The sequence below is a fragment of the Hyla sarda genome, chromosome 1 (genome assembly GCF_029499605.1).
Source record: "Hyla sarda isolate aHylSar1 chromosome 1, aHylSar1.hap1, whole genome shotgun sequence".
In the NCBI taxonomy this organism is placed as follows: Eukaryota; Metazoa; Chordata; class Amphibia; order Anura; family Hylidae; genus Hyla; species Hyla sarda.
In genome coordinates, this window is record NC_079189.1 from 395,077,127 (window position 1) to 395,095,632 (window position 18,506).

Genomic DNA, 18,506 nt, shown 5'->3' on the forward strand with positions numbered 1-18,506 from the left:
ATGAAAGCTGAACTGTGTTTGGTTGTTATAGACAAAATATCTCCAGTTTTTCTCACGCATTTTGATAAATCAGGGCCATAATGGTACTTTAAAGTCAAATCTATCTATCTATTTAGTTTCCAGAAATGATCAGCACTACCAAGGTGAAAGAGGTGGTGCAAGTTGTGACAACTTGGTCTGAAAGTCCCATAAATGCAATAAAGAAAATCAGCAGTACTCGATAAATCCGTGGAAAAAGGTGTGTGGCTTTTATTCACCAAACATCACACAGAGCGACGTTTCAGCCATCTCGCATGGCCTTTGTCAAGCAGTGACTAGTACAAAGTGCAAGGTATATGTAGTATACACATGGTGGACAATTAGTGTAACAAATTAGTTACAATTACCAAACATATCGGTACAGTGAAATTATGATTACATGGTGCAGGTCATATATAACATAAACAGCAAACCCTCTAAGAGATCTACATCCTGTGCATGAACATGCAAAAATCACACTCAAAAAGTCTGTATGAATTACATCCATAAATCATGTTCAGGAGACCGTGATATTAGGGTGTACCTGCAGTCACAGGAGGAGGAGGGGTTTCGGCACATGCCAATCACTGGATCATTCAGGGATGCCAAAAAGCATACAGTACAATAATGTACCCAGTCCTTCCGATCCTGGAAGGAAAGTGACGTAATGGAGCGAGGAATCACTCAGTGGATGTGCCCACTTCAGGATCCACAGATGTGCGCCATCTTGGAACCTAGCAATACCATTCTGTCAACTGTATATTGTGCGCAACCATCTGTACTCCGTAGACAGCCGCCAACTGGATATACCAGCGCATCGTGGAGGTGGAGATGTACCTTATTCAGGAGCGTTTGTCACACAGAATGGGGACCCGTTCCATCTGACCCTCTGGTCTAACATCAGCCCGATTGGCATATCCAGATCGGTGGCGATATTCCGGTTTGCTCTCACTGAAGGTGAGGTGTACCAAGGTGTAATCCTTCAGTAAGAGCGAACTAGAGTATCGCCACCCGTCTGGATATGATAATTGGACTGACGTTAGACCGGAGGGTCAGCTGGAACCAGTCCCCGTTCGGTGTGACATACTCTCCTGAATAAGGTACATCTCCACCCCCACGATGTGCTGGTATATCCAGTTGGTGGCTGTCTACAGAGTACAGATGGTTGCACAGTATACAGTTGACAGAAAGGTATTGCCAGGCTCCAAGATGGCGCACGTCCAAGAATCCTGAGGTGGGCACATGAGCAAAGTCCACTGAGTGATTCCTCATTCCATAACGTCACTTTCCTTCCGGGACCGGAAGGGCTGGGTACATTATTGTACTGTATGCCTTTTGGCGTCCCCGAACGATCCAGTGATTAACATGTGTGCCGAAACCCCTCCTCCTCCTGTGACTGAAGGTACACCCTAATATCACCGTCACCTGAACATGATTTATGAATGTAATTCATACAGACTTTTTGAGTGTGATTTTTGCACTTGTTTATTCACAGGATGTAGGTCTCTTAGAGGGTTTGCTGTTTATGTTATATATGACCCGCACCACGTGATCATAATTTCACTGTACCGATGTTTGCGAATTGTAACACTAATTGTCCACCATGTGTATACTCTATATACCCTGCACTTTGTACTAGTCATTGCTTGACAAAGGCCGTGCGAGATGGCTGAAACGTCGCTCTGTGTGATGTTTGGTGAATAAAAGCAACACACCTTTTTACACGGATTTATCGAGTGCTGCTGATTTTCTTTATTGTATCTATCTATCTATACACACTCACATATATATCACTAATTTGTCATTATTGATTTACTTGTTTCTATTTTTAGCCATTCATCATCTGCTGAGTCTCTACCAAGTGTTAGATATCACTCAGGAGCAGGCAGCGTAAGTGTATGGAAAGCATAGAAAGGATTGTAATATTAATGAATTCCTAGAACTCTATTACAGTAGTGCTTAATTTGTCTTTATTAGACTTAAGGACATAGAGGTTCTTAACCCCTTAAGCACACAGCTCATTTTAGCTTTAAGGACACAGCCAATTTTATTTTTGCGTTTTCCTTCTCACCTTCTAAGATCCATAACTATTTTATATTTCCATCCACAGACCCTGTGAGGGCTTGTTTTTTTGCATGACCAATTGTACTTTGTAATGACATCACTTATTTTACCATAAAATGTACAGCAAACCCAAAATAAACATTTGTGTGAGGAAATTGAAGAGAAAACCCAAATTTTGTTTTCAAGCTGTATACTTTATGGCAAAAACTACATGTTTTCTTTATTCTGTGGGTCAATACGATTAAAATGATACCTATGTTTAGGTAGCTTTTCTATTATTGTGCTGCTTGTAAAAACCTTAAACTTTTTTTTCACAAAATAAGTATGTTTAAAATGTACCTGTTTTGATCACCTATAACTTTCTCTTTTCTGTATATGGGGCTATATGAGGGCAAATTTTTAACTTATTTCCTTTTTTTTTTTGTACCACTTTAGCTTATATGTGACTATTTTATAACATTTTATTTATTTAATTATTTATTGTTGGAATGTTATGTGACCAAAACGCAGCAATTTTTTACATACTTTTTTTTTACGTTTACGCTATTCACCGTACGGGATCATTTACATAATATTTTGATCGTTCAGACATTTACGCCTGCAGCAATACCAAATATGTTTATTCATTTTATTTATTTTTTACGCTTTTATTAGTAAAATTGGGAAAAGGGGCAATTAAATTTTTTACTAAGGGAGGGGATTTATACTTTTTATGTCCCCATAAGGGACTATCTATAGCAATCTTTAGATTGCTAATACTGTTAAATGCTATGCAAAGGAATAACACTGATCAGTATTATCAGCAATATTCTTCTCTAGTCTGCTCGATATCAGACCAGAGAAGAAGACCCTGGGAGAGCGGCAGAGGCAGAGCCATGCTGCATGCGATCAGATCAGCTATTACATGCGCAACATTACTACATCCACATCCCTTGGCTCATTACTGCAGAGTCATGTGACTTCTGGTCAGCCACAATATTCATTTTCAGTTGTCATCTTGCTCTGTGCTCTACTATCAATCCCATATGCATCAGCATCATACGGACAGCCAAAGCCAGTAAAATTGCTGCCTGCTGGTAGGACAGTGTAATAACCCTTCCTTTCTTTACACTCCTAAATACGCTACAAAAGGTCCCCTTTCAAACTATAACTGTGCAACAGGAGCTGCATAACCAGCATCAGTAACTGTGATAGGAGTTTCTGATACCCACATGCCCCCTGAAGATCTTGTGTAGAACAGTTTATAGAGCTTGATTATACAGGAACTGTAATAGTGACCCCATTTAGAGGACAGAAGTACATGTAATTTCTAAGGGGAAAGGGGGTCACTATGAGATCCCTTAACTAAACTGGGAAAAAAATGTATTTGTAGTTCTTTTCAGTGTGGTATTGCCTGCAGCTTCCTGGCTTAAGCAGTAAAAAGATTGCAATAAATACCACCTGGGGACTAGAAAAAAAAAAATGTAAACAAGGTTCCAATAAAAGTGAATAAGCCCCTCGAGCCCCAAGAGGGGGAATAAATCAACATAAAATAAATCAGCATATTTGGTATTGCCGTGTGTGGAAATATCCGAACTATTAAAATATATTGTTAATGATGCTGTACAGTGAACAGCATAAACGTAACAAAATAACTGCTAATATTCGGTCACATGACGTAGCACAAAAAAAAAATCAAAAAGTCACATATAAACAAAAGGGGTACATATAAAAACTGCAGATTACAGCACAAAAAATTAGCCCTCATACAGCCCTATAAACAGAAAAATTGGAGCATTATAGGGAGTCGGGCAATTTAAACAAAAACATTTTATTTAAAAAAAGTTTGCTTTCAATAGTAGAAACATAGAATGTGTCGGCAGATAAGAACCATTTGTCCCATCTAGTCTGCCCAATAATCTGAATACTATGAATAGTCCCTGGCCCTATCTTATATGAAGGATAGCCTTATACTTATCCCATGCATGTTTAATGATGTACAATAATGAAAAAGCATGTCAAGATGGGTATTCTTTTAGTCGTATTGATCCACAGAATAAAGATAACATGTTAGTTTTTTTTGTAAAGTACATTTCTTAAAAACACCAAAAAAAACTCATAACTTACAAAATTGCAATTTCCCATCATAAATAAAAAAATGTTGGTTGCGTCATACATTTTACGGTAAAATGAAAGGTGTCATTACAAAATACAATAGGTTGCGTGAAAAAAAAAAGCCCTCTAATCAGTGTTATCTGCAATCTACTTCTCTGGTCTGTTAGAAGGCAGACCAGAGGAGAAGATCCCAGTAGGTGGCCAGAAGCAGCTCAGTCAAGCTCATCTTTACTGATCGAACCACCGCGATTTCACCATCATCGCTGATTCTTCGCAACCTTTTTTGTATTTTGGTACATTACAGCCTTGAGTTCAGTGTTTTGTTAATCTGAATCTTATTGATGGATGAAAACCCAATAGTCTAAGTTGGTGAAGTGAAATGATAAAAATATATATATAAAAAAACTATTGTTTAGAAATAGAAAACAGAAAATTGGCATGTGCGTATGTATTCACCCCCTTTGTTAGGAAGCCCATAAAAAGCTCTGGTGCAACCAATTACCTTCAGAAGTCACATAAATAGTGAAATGATGTCCACATGTGTGCAAAGTGTCACATGATCTGTCATTACATAAACACACCTTTTTTTGAAAGGCCCCAGAGGCTGCAACACCAAAGAAAGAGGCATCAGTAACCAAACACTGCCATGAAGATCAAGGAACTCTCCAAACAAGTAAAAGACAATGTTGTTGAGAAGTACAAGTCAGGGTTAGGTTATAAAAGAAATATCCGAATCTTTGATGATCCCCAGGAGCACCATCAAATATATCATAACCAAATGGAAAGAACAAGGCACAATAGCAAACCTGCCAAGAGACGGACGCCCACCAAAACTCACAGACCAGGCAAGGAGGGCATTAATCAGAGAGGCAGCACAGAGACCTAAGGTAACCCCGGAGGAGCTGCAGAGTTCCACAGCAGAGACTGGAGTATCTGTACATAGAACGACAATAAGCTGTACGCTCCATAGAGTTGCTCTTCATGGCAGAGTGGCGAGAAGAAAGCCATTACTTTCAACTAAAAACAAAAAGGCACGTTTTGAGTTTAGCTAAAAGGCATGTGGCATGTGCCATCAAAGAAAAACGCTATGTCTGGTGCAACCAGCACAACGCCCTCCCAAAAATGTCAGCTTCAGTTCCTCAGAAAATGAAGCTATGGATTACGGCACAGATTTCACAGACAGTGAACTATGCAGAGACATGTCACAAGTAAGGCCCTTTTCACACTATAAAGTTGTTCCGTTAAAAGATCCGTTATAAACATCCGTTAGAAAAGCCTTAAAAACTGATGTTAAACGTCCGTTACAAAATGCCATTCAAGTGTATGGAATTTTTTGATTATGCAATATGACCTGTTATAGCTCGTCATGAATAACGGACGTTATTTGTGATGGAATAAAAAACTGCACATGCACTAATTTTTCTTCCATCACAAGAAACGGGTAAATTAATGGACGTTATTTTAACACTGAAGTCTATGGCAAACGGATGAGCCTTTATGTCATCCGTTGTTACTAATGAGCATGCTCAGAAGAGATGACATCAGCAGACTCCTGCAGTGCTGAGGGACTACTACTACTCCCATCATGGAACAGACTTGTTTCCATGATGGGAGTAGTAATTCCCCGGCTGCGGAAGTCGGCCGGTGGCTGGGGAGGCTACATTAGTGTTTATACTACTACCCCCATCATGGAACAGACTATTTTCCATGATGAGGGTTGTAGTACAGGGGCTGAGGGATTGATCGCACTGGGTCTCACTTCTGAGAACCCATGCGATCAGAAGTTATTAAGCAGGGGAGCTGGTGGCATGCTCCACTCCCCTGCGATGTATTTTTAAATCCCCTGCGGGTTTTTAAAATGAACATTGTGAGTGGCAGCAGGGGCCATATGTATATTAAATGCGCTGTGGAGGGCAAGATATATAGCGCTGCAGAGGGAGGCAGATATATAGCCTGTATATCTAGCCCCCAGCGCATTTATAATATGCCCCCCCGCAGTGCATTAATAAAGATATGATCCCCACCGGCAGATTTATAAATATATACCCGTTGCGGGCACCCATTATTATAAGGGTAAAAATCTTCAGTAAACCGCAGTTAGACCTTTTAGCCAAAGGACTTGCATTTGTACCCACCTGTGATTTTGACCTGTATGGGACGTTTCTAGATGTGAATAATTTATACGGCTTCTCACTGTTAAAATACATTTCTTTAAGTCAGAGGAAGTGGATTGTGCACAAACATGTTTGGCAACTATACCCCTTAATGAATGGGGAACCAGTTGCATGCATCTTCACAGTGAATTCCATGAGCAAATGGCAACTCAGATTCTCATAGACCTACAGGAAGACACCCTCCACCATGATTATATTGAAAACACTTTCAACACGTTTCCCATTAAAAATCCGGAATTCTATTCAATAAATTCCAGATCTGAATGAATGGATGTCTTCTAGCAAAGAGTGGAGGAGGATCTCAAAACGCTCCAGACCACCATATCCAGTCATAAACAGAATTTAACACGTTGCCAAAAACTAGCCATCCATGAATTGCCCCAAAATAAATCTGTAGTAATTCGCCAATCAGAAAAAGTGGGCTCGGTAGCTAAACTAGATGCCTCTATTTATGAAAACCTCATTATGGAAATGTTAAATAACAGTGAGACATACTGTATGCTAAAGGCAGATCCTACTGAATCTGTCAGGAAAAAAACTGGCAGATCTTCTGAAGGAAGGAGTGTCTCTGTCCATTATTACAGAAAGACAGTCAGAGTATCTACAGCCCTCTCATCCTAAATGTCCAGTTTTCCACGCCCTTCCAAAACTTCACAAGGACAAGTTTCCTCCTCCATTAAGACCCATAGTAGTGGGAATAGATTCACTGTTAGAAAAACTCAGTGCATGGTTAGATGGACTCTTGCAACCATTGGTGTCTTGTGATGCATTCCGCATGATAAAGCGGTAATAGCGGTGTCACATCATCTGAACAAATACAGTTTATACAGTCAAGACTTACAAGAATATATGCTACAGGTGTTACATGTTTTGCTACAACACAATTTTTTTTTGTTTTAATAAGCAATTTTTTCTACAGGTTAAAGGTTGTCCCATGGGTTCAAAATTTGCTCCTTCCCTAGCTAATTTGCATGTCGTACTGGGAGGAGGTCATCCTGTTCTCCCTGTCCAACGCATTCTCATCTTTGGTGGGTTGGTACGGGAGGTACATAGATGACCTCCTTCTAGTATGGAGGGGCACCCATACCCAGGCATTGGATTTTGTTTCCTTTCTTAACAACAGTGAATTTGCTTTGTTTTTCACCATGACACTCAATAAGGAACAAATAGATTTTTTAGATGTCACCCTTATAGGAGATGAGTTTAACAACTGTATACATACTAAATTATATCGTAAGCCTTGTTCGGGCAACAGTCTCCTTCATGCTGGGAGCTGTCACCCTGAACACGTAACGAAAAACCTGCCAATAGATGAATTTGTGAGGGCGAGGAGGGCTTCATCAAGTGAGACAGCATACCAACACACATGCAGAGACATCCGAGTGCATCTCCAAGAGAGAGGCTATAATGCTCATTTAATAAACAGAGCTGAAGGTATTGTTAATTCAAAACCACCTACGGTAATTATTATTTACAGGAGAAGCCAGCACAGCATACTAGTTGCAATTCTGTCCCTACTTTCACTACACCTTATTCGCACCAATTTCAGGGCATAAAAATAATTATGATAATATCATATAATATCATGTCTGACATCATAGAGGCGGGTATTAGAATAGTTCCCCGGAAAGCGCGTTCCCTACAAAGTCAATTATCCCCTAGTGATTATTCCACATCATCTAACAAGGTACAAGGTAGCTACAACTGTAATCATACAAGATGTAGCACTTGTCAATATAGAGTAATGCCTCTTCAGTTATGTCATGTAGCACAGGACAAAATGATGTTATTAAAAGCTTCATCAATTGTCACACTTACTATGTAATTTGTACCATCATATGTGAGGATTGTAATGTACAATACATTGGTTGTACCACTAGAAAGTTCAAAACCAGAATTTAGGAGCATAGTAACATAGTTCATAAGGTTGTAAAAGGTTCATCAAGTTCAACCTATAACACTAATGAGTCCCTACTGAGTTGATCCAGAGGAAGGCAAAAAACCCTCATACTAGAGTTAAAAATTCCTTCCTGTCTCCAATATGGCAGTCAGAATAAATCCCTGGATCAACGTTCTGTCCCTATAAATCTAGTATCCATAACCAGCGATGTTATTATTGTCCAAAAATGCATCCAGACCCCTTTTGAACTCTTTTACAGAGTTCACCATGACCACCTCCTCAGGCAGAGAATTCCACAGTCTCACTGCTCTTACAGTAAAGAACCCCCGTCTGTGCTGGTGTAGAAACCTTCTTTCCTCTAAACGTAGAGGATGCCCCCTTGTTATACATACAGTCCTGGGTATAACTAGATCATGGGAGAGATCTCTGTACTGTCCCCTGATATATTTATGCATAGTTATTAGGTCTCCCCTAAGCCTTCTTTTTTCTAAACTAAATAACCCCAATTCTGCTAATCTTTCTGGGTACTGTAGTCCTCCCATTCCCCGTATTACTCTGGTTGCCCGTCTTTGAACCCTCTCCAGCTCCACTATATCTTTCTTGTACACTGGTGCCCAGTACTGTACACAGTATTCTATGTGTGGTCTGACTAGTGATTTCTACAGTGGTAGAATTATTTCCTTGTTGCGGGCATCTATTCCCCTATTGATGCACCCCATAATTTTATTTGCCTTGGCAGCAGCTGACTGACACTGGTCACTACAGCTAAATTTACTTTTAACTAAGACTCCTAAATCCTTTTCCATGTTAGTCGTCCCAAGTGTGCTCCCATTTAATACATAATCCCAGCCAGGATTTTTCTTTCCCATGTGCATTACCTTACATTTATCAGTGTTGAACCTCATCTGCCACTTCCCAGCCCAAACCTCCAACCTATCCAGATCCATTTGTAACAGTGCACTGTCCTCTATAGTGTTTACCACTTTACAGAGTTAAGTATCATCTGAAAAGACTTCTACTTTACTATTCAAACCCTCTACAAGGTCATTAATAAATATATTAAATAGAACAGGACCCAAGATGGACCCCTGTTGTACCCCACTAGTAACAGTCACCCAATCAGAATAAGTACCATTAATAACCACCCTCTGTTTCCTATCATTGAGCCAGTTATTTACCCACTTGCATACATTCTCCCCCAGCCCCATCCTTCTCATTTTATGCACCAACCTCTGCATATACCCGATTTAAATAATATTTGTCATGTCTGTCCTGATCTGTGTTCACACACAGCTATTGGATTTGCTGTGTGTGAACAGTTTTATGTTACCTGGTCAGGGAATAGTTAATGTCTCTGGGCTTTTTCAGCTTCAGCCTCTGTTGTCCAATAGCCTTTAGGGTGTGTCTATTTAAGTTCAGCACTGACTAGCTTCAGTGCTGGTGATACTTCATTTACTGATGGACTTCCTGATGTCTAGCTGCTATGCTGGACATGCTGCTATTGGGGGCTTTGGGTGAAACACTCTTTATTTGAGCTTTTAATCTACTATCTCTGTTTTAGCATGCACCTTGTATGTTTTGGTTTTAGCCATGGTTAGGTGGCATGCTCTTAGTGTTTTTTAAGCTGTGTTTGTATAGTCGGTTTTAGGATTTGTATATCCTTTCAGCTATGTGTCTGTTCACACTGTGTTTGCTCTTGTATCTGTTTTCTGTGTTACCGCTCCATGGGGACATTCCTTTGTCTACTGGAGGTACTGTAGGATTTGTATATCCTTTCTGCTATGTGTCTGTTCACACTGTGTTTTCTCTTGTATCCGTTCTTATGAAGTTCTGTGTTTTATATTTCTGTTTTCCTACTGGGCCAGCATTCTGACCACACTGTGGAGTGTGCTACTGGCCAGTAGTCTATTTGGATTTATTATCAATGGCTACTTCGTTAGGGGAGTGTCCAGTTTTTGTGTCCAGTGTGAACAGTGTGCTGTGTTGCATCCCTGTTACCGCTCTATGGGGACTCCTTGTCTACTGGAGGTGTTCAGAGGGATTGCTATTCCTGTCTTGTGTTCAGTGTGAACAGTGTTCTATAAATATATTCTTTTATCTAAAGTCGAATTTATTCCATAAAAAGTGTCTTACAAAGTGATGTTTCAACCACCTCTGCCCGGTCTTTCTCAAGCTGTGCACATGGTTGTGACCACAACATAAATATAAGGGCATCCAACAAATGCCAAAGTGAAATCAAATCAATCCAGTTGTACAATAAATACATAAAAAATTCATATTCAATCCATAAAATCCGTGCATAAAAAAGCAGTAAAGTGCATATAGTTAACAAAGTGCATTTCTAGTATACAAATACAAAATCCATACAGTGCATAAAGTGTAAAAGTGCTTAAAAACAGTTAATAATCATATCATTATCACCTGCGCTAATTAAAAACATAATGTGTCGGAGAGTACACTCACCAGATATAGGATTAGATGTAAACATACAGGCGATTCCGCCATAGCCGCGCTAGCGTGGTGAAAAGTTATTGCGCATGTGCACCCGTCTTCTGCATCCCATTACGTGATGGACCAGGGGAGCCAATGGGTGTATGGCATAGTGTGTAGTCTTGGCAGCCAAACTGTTCACCACTGCGCCGCCTCAGTCTGTCTCGGTAAGCCCACACTGTTTTCAGCCGGCCTGCCGCAGTTCCACTATGAGGCACGCATCGCCATCTATATACAGGGCATGCATTATAAAGTGACTTTGAACAGACCACAGTTGCAATTTCAGGCAACTGTTGTCACATTCTAAGATCGTATACATATTAAGACATGGAGACCATTTACACGGGTATTATTGTATAAATAGTATTGTCTCCATCTGTCTAGCATAATACATACATCCATTAATCAGGGATATAAGTCAGTGTGAGGCATGGCTACGTGTCACCGCAGCCATGCAACACACTTTGTGCAAGTCCGAACAGCATCTTCGCCCATCAGGCGACAGATGTCAAGCCAACAGCACAGTGACTTGTCCCTGTAGGACCCTCTTGGTCCCTATTAATCATTCATATGTAGAGATAAGCGAACTTACAGTGATTCGATTTGTCACAAACTTCTCGGCTCGGCAGATTTCAGGTGCTCCGATGGGCTGGAAAAGGAGGATACAGTCATAGGAGACTCTCTCCTAGGAGTCTATCCACCTTTTCCAGCCCACCGGAGCACCTGAAAGCTGAACTAATTTATGCAGGCTAAAGTCAGCAACTGCCGAGCCGAGAAGTTTGTGACGAATCGAATTACTGTAAGTTTGCTCATCTCAATTCATATGACTCACACAAACCGGGACTCAGATGAAGGAACAAACTCATGGACCACCATGTCTGTACTATAAATAATCATTGGCTCACCCTAAACCGTCACATACCATACAACTCAATACTATCAATACAAAACTTTATTTTATGTAAAACTTTATTACAAAATTGAACAACATTCATATTGGGTGAGTGTTCAACATCTCCAGTCCAAATTTGAAAAAAAGGAAAAGAATGAAATTCCCCTTAGTAATGTCAATTCCTTTGCACATATACTAACACCATCATGTTATGATCCAAGTTCAGTTTGAGAAGCATAACTACATAGTACCGTTACGGCAAAGACTATTTTGTAATCACTCTATTGTACAATAATTCGATAGGGGGTCTTGAACTCCACATTGAGTCCATTAGGTTTGAGGCTACCAAGTTTAAAAATCCAGCTCAATTCAAATTTCTTCAATTTTGCCTGTCTGTCCCCCCCCCCTCTTTTCAATTGGGGGACATGGTCCACCATCATAAACTTGAGATCCCTCTCTCCATGTTCAGCAAAATGGCTGGAGACAGGGAGATCAAGTTTCTTTTTGCGAATGCTGTATCTATGTTGATTCAAATGTGTCTTTATGTCCAATGTTTTCTCTCCCACATAAGGGGAGGCGACACGGACACCAAAGCACGTATATCACGTAAGACGAAGTACACGTAAGGTAGTACTTATTTGTGAACATCTGATGTGGCAAGGGGTGTACAAAAGACTTACCCCTACACATCAGAGAACAATTGACACAGGCCCAGCATGGGAAGCTACCTTTGTTTTCTAGGGTCAAATATCTGAGTTCCACTAGTATTACAAGAGATGTCCGCCTTGACTAATTTATCTTTAAGATTTGGTGCATATCTATTAGATAAAAGAGTAGGTGAGGTAAAATCAGGTATGTTATAGCAACTCTTAACAATATACCAATGTTTTCTGATAAACTGACCTATTGATTCAGAACAGTCATTATAAGTTGTTACAAATGCTATCCTATCCATTTTCCTATCACTATTGTTTCTTGCTAATACAGTGTCATGAGATCTTACTCTTTGTTCATTTATCTTCAATTCATTTATATTCGATCCAGTAGACAGTAAGTACCCACTTGTTAATGCGCGAGAAACAGCAAAGAGGGGTAAGTCATCTACTGGTTGCTAAGGGAGACATCTATGATTTTTTTCGTTATAGGCACTAACCGGGAGGGTGAGAAATGTCCTGCCTGGTCTCTGGACACGATAGCTAATCATAGAGCCGGAGTTCTACTGACGCTGGTTGCTTCATGGTGGTTATCCTCTGGGTGTCATTGGCTGAAAATTTGCCCATCTGAAGGGATACATACAGTGACATATACTAGTGTGATATTTGACTCCAGAGTTTACCTTAACCATAGACCTTAACCCCCTGAAGAAGTGTGGGGGGTAACTATACATTCTAACGCCTACATGGAAACGCGTTGGGATAAGGGAATATTTTGTTCACTATATATGATAATGCTAACATCACATTTAGGATTATACAACTACAACATGGTGATGTGTATCTAACCACTGGTGTAATACTTTCCGCGTCATTGTTTTCAATAGTCGCAATATTGTGCTAATATCATTCTTTGATGATTTTTTCTAATTTCTATAGTTGGTGGATCGCTATTTTTTGTTTAAATCATTTTTTATTCAAGTTTTTCATTTTAAAACAAACACACGACTGTATTACAGAAATTGTAGCCAGGAAATAAGCACGTTTACACAATATGCGTGGGGAGTCCCATTGGCTCCTGCATTTCTAATCCGTAAACAGTCATAAACAAAACAACAACAGGTATATGGTAGGTAAGAGATAGCTGAGTGCATACACCACGGTCAGAGCATACGCTAGTGTAAGCTAAAAAAGTTAAGCAAACAGTGTCTATCGCTACATAGCAAAATGGTACACCTATATATCAACTAACGGTTACTACCTAGTGGGTGAATGGAAAAGAAGTAGATATCTTGATTAAGTATGGGTAGCTGAGGACGGTTATATATCCCTACAGTGGGTTGAGGATTTCCTCAACCTCCAACGTTTCTGAAATTTAGGTAGAATCCCAGCTCCCAGGGCTATGATTTTTTCATACGAGTAAGTAATGTTGATTTTATTGATCAGGGTGTCTTTAGAAGGGATCGTTGCTGTCTTCCAAAAGCTGACTATTAGAATTTTAGCGAGAATGCACACTATACAGAATAAGTCACGATTATCAGGTGGGAGAGTGCCAAGCTCCAAAAACAGCAAAACAGATTGGGGGTACCAAGGGAGAAGCATACCAAATAATTCCACTAGAAGTTGTCTGCAGGAGGTCCAGAAGGGTCTGAGTATTGGGCATTGCCATAGTATGTGGTATAGAGTTCCCCTGGCCCCACACCCCTGCCAGCAAAGATGTGAAACCCCCGAATACATTATGGAGAGGCGATCCGGGGTGTAATACCAACGGAGTGCCGTTTTTAGCACGGATTCCACGTGTGATGAGCATTGAAATGCTCTGTGCATTTGTTTGAGTGTGTGTTGCCAGTCCTCTGCTGTAAAAGACTGCGCTAAGTCCCGTTCCCATAGTCTCATAGGGTATGATTTGGTGAATGCAGAGACTTGATTAAGGGTATCGTAATATATTTTCAAACCCTTAGGGGGTCTAGCCATGTGACGCAGGGCCAGTGTATCAATATGAGGGGCGGAGGGGGTCAGATTGTGTAAGAGGTGGCGGACTTGCAGATATTTATAAAAATCTCTCACGGGGATAGCATAGTTTTCACAGATAGATTGAAAGGTTAAGAGCTGGTTTTGATCATAAAGCAGTTGTGTATGCGTGAGCCCTGCGGAGATCCAGGTAGAAAGATCTAAACCAGGGATAGATGCTTCGAGAAGCTTGATTGGTAAGTATTCCCTAGAAGGGGTAGAGAGGGATGTAGTTGCAGTTACGTATGTTGTCCATGCAGCGTATGAGGCTTTGAGTAGAGGGTTGTGCAAAGTAGGGGAAGGTAGGTTCCAATATGGTAGATGCATAAGGTCACGAAGTGAGTATGGTAAGGCTGACATACCCTCCATTTCCACCCATGGGAGAGTCGTCAGATTGCCCCAGCAATGCTTCAATTGAGAGACCAGTGTCGATACGTAATAAAATTGAATATTGGGAAGACCAAGTCCACCCCTATGCCTGTCCTTTGCAAGCAGTGTCAGAGCCACCCTTGGGCGTTTACCTGCCCATACATATGAGGAGAGTAGTTGGTGTGCAGATTTAAAGAAGGAGGACGGGAGAGAGATAGGTAAGGTACGAAAAAGATAAAGAAAGCGAGGTAGAAGGAACATTTTGAAGGATGCCACCTTGCCCACCCAAGAAGTCTCTGTCAACCCCAGACGTTCCGTCTCCTTAGTTAAATTCGCTAGGAGAGGAATATAATTGTAGTTATACAAAGTTTTATGCGGGAAGGAGAGGTGTATGCCTAGATAATGTAGAGTGGTAGTGCGCCATTCAAAGGGGTAAGCCGCTTGAAGGAGTCTCAAGTCTGAAGGGGGGATGTGTACAGGTAAGGCTTGTGTTTTGGTCCCATTTAGAAGATAATAGGATAGCTGTCCAAATTTCGATATAGTGTCCATAACCGCCGGCACAGAAACCCGGGGGTTCGTCAGGGAAAGAATAACGTCATCAGCATATAAAGATATTACATGTTTCGTGTGACCCACGTTAACTCCCGTAATGGAAGCGTGTTGTCTGATGGCCTGCGCTAGGGGTTCCATGGACAAAATATAGATCAAGGGTGGGCAGCCTTGACGGGAGCCATTGGTGATAGAAAAGAAGTTAGAGAAGGAGCCATTAGGTAGGACTCTAGCGGAGGGGCAAGAGTATAGGGAGGAGATAGCTGAGAAGATCGCTCCGGAAAACCCCATATGCTGAAGCACCGAAAAGGCGTACGACCACCAGAGGCGGTCGAAAGCCTTCTCGGCGTCCAAAGCCATTAGCAAGGCAGGGGTGGGTGATAGCTCCAGATAGTGGAGAATGTTAAGAAGACGTCTGGTATTGTCAGACGCCTGTCGACCAGCTACGAAACCAGATTGATCTGGGTTGATCAAGGAGCGTAAAACCACAGATATCCGAGAGGCTAACATTTTGGCAAAAATTTTGACATCTTGGTTTAAAAGGGAGATAGGACGAAAAATTTTTGGACAGTCTGGTGGTTTGCCAGGTTTGGGCAGGGCGGTAATGGTGGCTTGTAAGTTCTCAGTGGGGAAGGAGCCTCTCTCTATTGCTAGGTGACAGGCTGCCGCCAGATGAGGGGATAGCAACAATTGGAATTTTTTGTAATAAGAATTAATAAATCCATCCGGGCCTGGGGCTTTGTCTGGGGGCAGTGAGTTAATCGTGTTGCGGACTTCCTCCGGAGCGATCTCCCCATTAAAGGAAAGAAGTTGTTGGGCAGAGAGAGAGGGGAGGTTTAGACGAGACAGAAATGAAACAGTTAGATTATGTAAGTCTGGAGGGGGAGGATTGGAAGAGCCGAGATTGTATAACTGGGCATAGAAAGATTGAAAGCCGTTAGCAATGTCGGTGGGAGTGTAGAGTTTCTTATGAGGCAGTGGGTGGAGCAGGAAAGGTATTCCAGATTTAATATGCCGTTGCTTCAATCTATTTGCAAGTAGCTTACCCGTCTTATTATTCTGAGAGTAGTATGTGGCTTGCATTTTACGGAAAGCTTTTTCATATGTGGAGAGAAGAAGACAGCGCAATTCTCGTCTATGGTGAGCGACCTGTTCTGACAGGGTTGCTGAGGGGGGGAGTTTGTTCGCTTGCTCCGCGAATCGCAGAGCTGTAAATGTCGCTTGCAGTCTCTCCTCCCGTTGTTTTTTCAATGTGGAGCTATACTTTATGCAAAGGCCACGAATGACCGCTTTATGGAAATTCCATAAGGTCAGAGGGTCTGTGTCAGGTGTCGCGTTGGTTGTGAAGTATTCAGAAATATCTCTATGGAGACAATGAGTATAATGTGGGTGGGACCATAGCAATGGGTTACTACGCCATGAGTATGTTGGTGGTGGAGAGGCGCTATCTTTAAGTTGTAGAGTAACAGCCGCATGATCCGACCATTTAATTGTTTCAGTGGTGGATTTAACGGCAGCAGTGAGGAGGGATCTGTCTACTACAAACAAATCGATTCTGGAGTAGGTATTATGTACCCCAGAATGGAAGGTGAAATCTCTTTCATCGCCATGATGGACCCGCCATATGTCATACAGCTCAGCGTTGTGGAGGAGAAGAGTTTGTAGGGGAAAGAGAGGGGAAAGAGAGAGCGAGGAGAAGCGGGAGATAGAAGAAGAGTCAAGGGTCGGGTCTGAAATAGTGTTAAAGTCTCCACATAATATCAAAGAACCCCAGGGGGATCTGAGCACTACTCGCAGAAGGCGCTTAAGAAAGCTCCCCGCTCCTGAGTTTGGTGCATATAGGGAGACAATTGTGTATCGCAAAGCATTGATGGTGCATCTGAGAATCACATACCTCCCATTTGGGTCTGAAACAGCTTCCTGCAGGGTGAAGGCTACCGTGTTCTTTATCGCTATGGTGACCCCTCTGGACTTCGAACTATAGTGAGAATGAAAAAGATGTGAGAATGAATGGTGTTTCAAACGATGAGCATCTGTTTTCAGTAGATGTGTTTCTTGAATGCAGAAGACGTCGCATTTCAAAGATTGAGCTTCTCTCCAGAGATGCGACCTCTTGTGTGGGACATTAAGTCAAATTCACATTTAAGCTAGCAAAGGTTAGGACTATCTTGGCAGTAAGCAAGTTAAAAATGCTAAAGCAGTTAGAGAATAGGTTTTATAGGGACAGGACGCACCTCCCAGCCAACATGTGCCTGCCATTTGAGAATAGGCACTGTTAGAAAGACCGTGAGCAGTAGGGCCTACTAAGGCTAGAACAAGAATCAACACAAAACAAGTAAAAAGAACAAACAACACGAGGAAAGAAGGAGGCACACTAAGGAGCATGCCACCCCATGAAGAGTGGGGGTTAGAGTCCACTCTGCAGCCGGTTAGCATAGAAACACCGCCAGGGCCCGCATCACCTTAACCTGGTAATGTGCAATACCGCAGGTTCAGGTGTCCGTCCAGTCCTTGGAAGCAGGTGATAAGCGCGTGGACTTGTCCCGGGTGGGAGAGGAGGCTTCACGGGTTAGAAGAGGAATGTTCCACTTGTGGAGGAAAGATTCACCTTCCGACAGGGATTTAATCACATGAATAGCATTGTCTCTCTTGACCAGCAGGCGGGTTGGAAAGCCCCATCTGTAAAGGATCTTCGCCTCACGGAGGGAGGAGGTGATAGGGACCAGGGCTCTGCGGGCTTGTAAGGTGGCAGCAGAGAGATCCGAGTAGATTGAAATTCGATGGTATGGAGCCGCCAGGCCATTGTTGCGCCTAGTAAATTCCATCAGGCATTCTTTTATATGGAAAAAGTGGATCCGGGCAAGAATGTCTCTAGGCACTGTGTCTCCTAGGTGTTTCGGGCGGGGGACACGGTGCGCTCTGTCCACAATTAAGTCTGCTTCAGTACAATCAGGTAGGGTGGCTTTGATCAATTCTCTGACATAACCTGGAATATCAGCCGGTGCAATTGATTCAGGCACGCCACGGAGCTTAATATTGTTGCGGCGGCTGCGGTCCTCCAGGTCTGCCACTTTCGCTTTCAGGGTGGCAATGTCGTCCTCTGCGGCATAGTGGAGGTCAATAAGATCATTATGGGAGGTTGCAAAGTCCCCGAATTTCTGCTCAATGTGATCCACCCGTGTTTCCAGTGCATGGAGAGATGATTGTAGGGGTTGCACCATGGTCTGAATATCTTGTAGGAAGGTATTGTGCAACAATAAAAGCATGTCTCTCATCTTAGTATCTGTGAGAGA

The 18,506-nt window shown here is 41.8% G+C and overlaps 1 protein-coding gene across 16 annotated transcripts in view; it reads left to right on the forward strand.

Annotated features, from left to right (window-relative positions):
* RNF212B (ring finger protein 212B) overlaps window positions 1-18,506 on the forward strand; it is a 465,717-nt gene that overhangs the window by 238,360 nt on the left and 208,851 nt on the right. For all 16 annotated transcript variants that reach the window (XR_008845195.1, XR_008845189.1, XR_008845186.1 and 13 more), the window contains one exon: window positions 1,851-1,908. Coding sequence is in view for 10 of the 16 variants with exons in the window: in XM_056526195.1 (XP_056382170.1) it covers window positions 1,851-1,908 (58 nt within the window). In the remaining 6 variants the exon portion in view is untranslated. The remainder of the gene's footprint in view (window positions 1-1,850; window positions 1,909-18,506) is intronic.